Genomic DNA, 2,331 nt, shown 5'->3' on the forward strand with positions numbered 1-2,331 from the left:
AAGTTAATTTATCATTGATTTACTTAAAATACAATTATTAAAATTATCTAAACTATTTTTTTAAAGACTAAATAATATTTTTTGAAATAGAAATATACTTTATTTAAGATTTCAAAGTGTTTCAACTACTTATTTATTGCTAATAAGAAATAATTTAATTAACAAATCTATTTAATATTTATTTGATAGAAGTTTTCTGTGCGTGTGCCTGCAGGGGGAAGTGTTTCAGTCGGCGAGAGGGCTGGTGTTTGGCCTGTAACGCCATTTTGGCCGGCTATTTTTTGCTCTTGGGTTGTTCTACGGGCAGAGGGGACTGGGGGTTGTGCGGCGCCTGGTTCGTGGTCCCCCATGGTGTTTACTCCAGGCTGGTGGAAGAATGTCGAGGGGTGAGCCATCTGGGGTTTCACCGGACATCATTTTTCATGATGTGAAGGACATGCATCTGCCAAATCAAGGGGCGAGGGTGTTTGCTAATGCCCTTTTTGCTCAGAATTCTGGGGTTACAGCACCGAATACATCCAGCAGTTCTCGGATCACAAAGAATAATGGGTGCCTGGAGAGATGTAAAGAAAGACCTAAATTGGTAATCCCTTACGAGATGATTGCTGAGGATGTGGAATACTATTCAAAGCATTCATTGTATTGTAAATTTCTAGGTTTAAGAGTATCCCTTCAATTTCTAGAAAACTGGGCTCAGAGAATCTGGGAGCCGGAGGGTGAAATGGATGTCACGTTGCTTGCAAACAACTTTTTCATGGTCAGGCTATTTGTCAAGCCATGGCATGCAGGATTTAACCCTTCTTAGGAGCTTTCGAATCGGGTCCCAGTGTGGGTTCAGCTACCCAGATTTCCAATAGAGTGTTGTCGGGAGGATGTTTTCCATATGCTTGCTTCGATGCTGGAGAAACCGGTAGGGTCCTCAACCCAAACCCTTGGGAAGAGGGTCATGAATTTTGCTTGAATCTGTGTGGAGCTCGATTTGAGTAGACCACTGCCAGATGAAGTTGAAATGTGCACAGGGCCACATTCTCGGGTGCAGCAACTTGATTATGAGACCCTTCCCTTCCGGTGCCGACTTTGTCATGAATATGGTCACCTGCTGCGTAGGTGCCCGAAGGCCAAGTCAGTCGATCAACAACCTCTGCCCCCTCCTCGTCACAATTTTGGGGCTGATAAAGGGAAGAAGCCAAATTCTGGCAAGGAAAAGGATGTTGAGGACTTTGTACAGGTTAAGGCTCGCAATCGTAATAGAGGTCATAAGAGGACTATGATGGAGAGACAAGAGGAGGATACCTTTAATAGATTTGAAGTCCTAGATGAACTGGGGCAGCAAGAAGTTATTCTGGGATCTAGTAGCTTGGCTCAATTGGTTGTGGAGCCTAATCATGTGATTGTCTCTTTCGACCCTCCTCCCGCTCCACAAGTTGAACTGGCTATGCCTATGGTCACTGATGGGCAGGCAGGGGCTCAGGTGCCTTCGGGGTTAAATGTTGATCGAGGTCAAGATGCAGGGGATGCCGCCCTTCCTGCAAGGAGGGTATTTTCAAATACAGATAAGCATGGCAAGTCTTCTCTTTTGGGTATTCTTCAGAAGGATGGCAAGAAGGGGGTTTCTGAGAAAAGTGGTAAAAGTGGCCGTAAGAAGGACATGGATAAGATTAAAATGATTGGGGAGAATCTGGTGGAGTTAGGAGCTGTCAAGACCTTGGATTCTCATTTCTCAGCTCTCCAAAAATGATCATTATTTCATGGAATGCAAGGGGCTTGAACAGCGGCCCTAGACAAAAAGCTGTTCGAGAATTGGTTAGAATTCATTCTCCTAATGTTCTTTTTCTGCAGGAGACCAAAGTTTCTATTGAGAGTATGATGAGTATAGCTCCTAAATTGTGGAAGAATGGTCAATGTCAGTGCATTAGTGCTCAGGGATCTTCAAGGGGGGTAGCTTGCCTCTGGAACCCTCGTAAGATTCAGCCTATGTGGTGGATATCTTTTAGATCATCGGTATCCTTGGTCTCTCTGTGCTACGAGTCTGGAGAGTCTGTTCTTCTCTCCAATGTCTATGCCCCTGTTGAGCTCCAAGGTAAGATCCTTACATGGAATAATATTCATTTTGTTCGTGGGCTATTCCCTTATTTTCCATGGATTATCGTTGGAGATTTTAACGCTATTCTTGACCTCTCTGAAAAATGGGGGGGTATGGCAAGACTTGAGCCCTCCTCTGTGCTTCTTCGGGATAACATTACGACACTCAATCTCATAGATATCAAGCCTAGTAATGGCCAGTTCACCTGGAATAATAGAAGAATAGGAGATCACTGCATTGCGGAGTGA

At 44.1% G+C, this 2,331-nt stretch overlaps 1 protein-coding gene across 1 annotated transcript; it reads left to right on the forward strand.

Annotated features, from left to right (window-relative positions):
- Positions 1–1,734: 1,734 nt before the first annotated feature.
- LOC149571400 (uncharacterized) lies at positions 1,735–2,331 on the forward strand. Its single transcript, XM_089815690.1, has one exon. It carries the CDS (start codon positions 1,735–1,737, stop codon positions 2,329–2,331), a length of 597 nt encoding a protein of 198 aa, XP_089671816.1.

This window comes from Cupressus sempervirens, chromosome 2 (assembly GCF_028749045.1).
Source record: "Cupressus sempervirens isolate cs-2001-9-10 chromosome 2, ASM2874904v1, whole genome shotgun sequence".
Classification (NCBI taxonomy): Eukaryota; Viridiplantae; Streptophyta; class Pinopsida; order Cupressales; family Cupressaceae; genus Cupressus; species Cupressus sempervirens.

Coding starts and splice junctions, on each gene's coding strand:
- LOC149571400 (XM_089815690.1), top strand. CDS start 1,735: ATGATCATTATTTCATGGAATGCAAGGGGCTTGAACAGCGGCCCTAGA.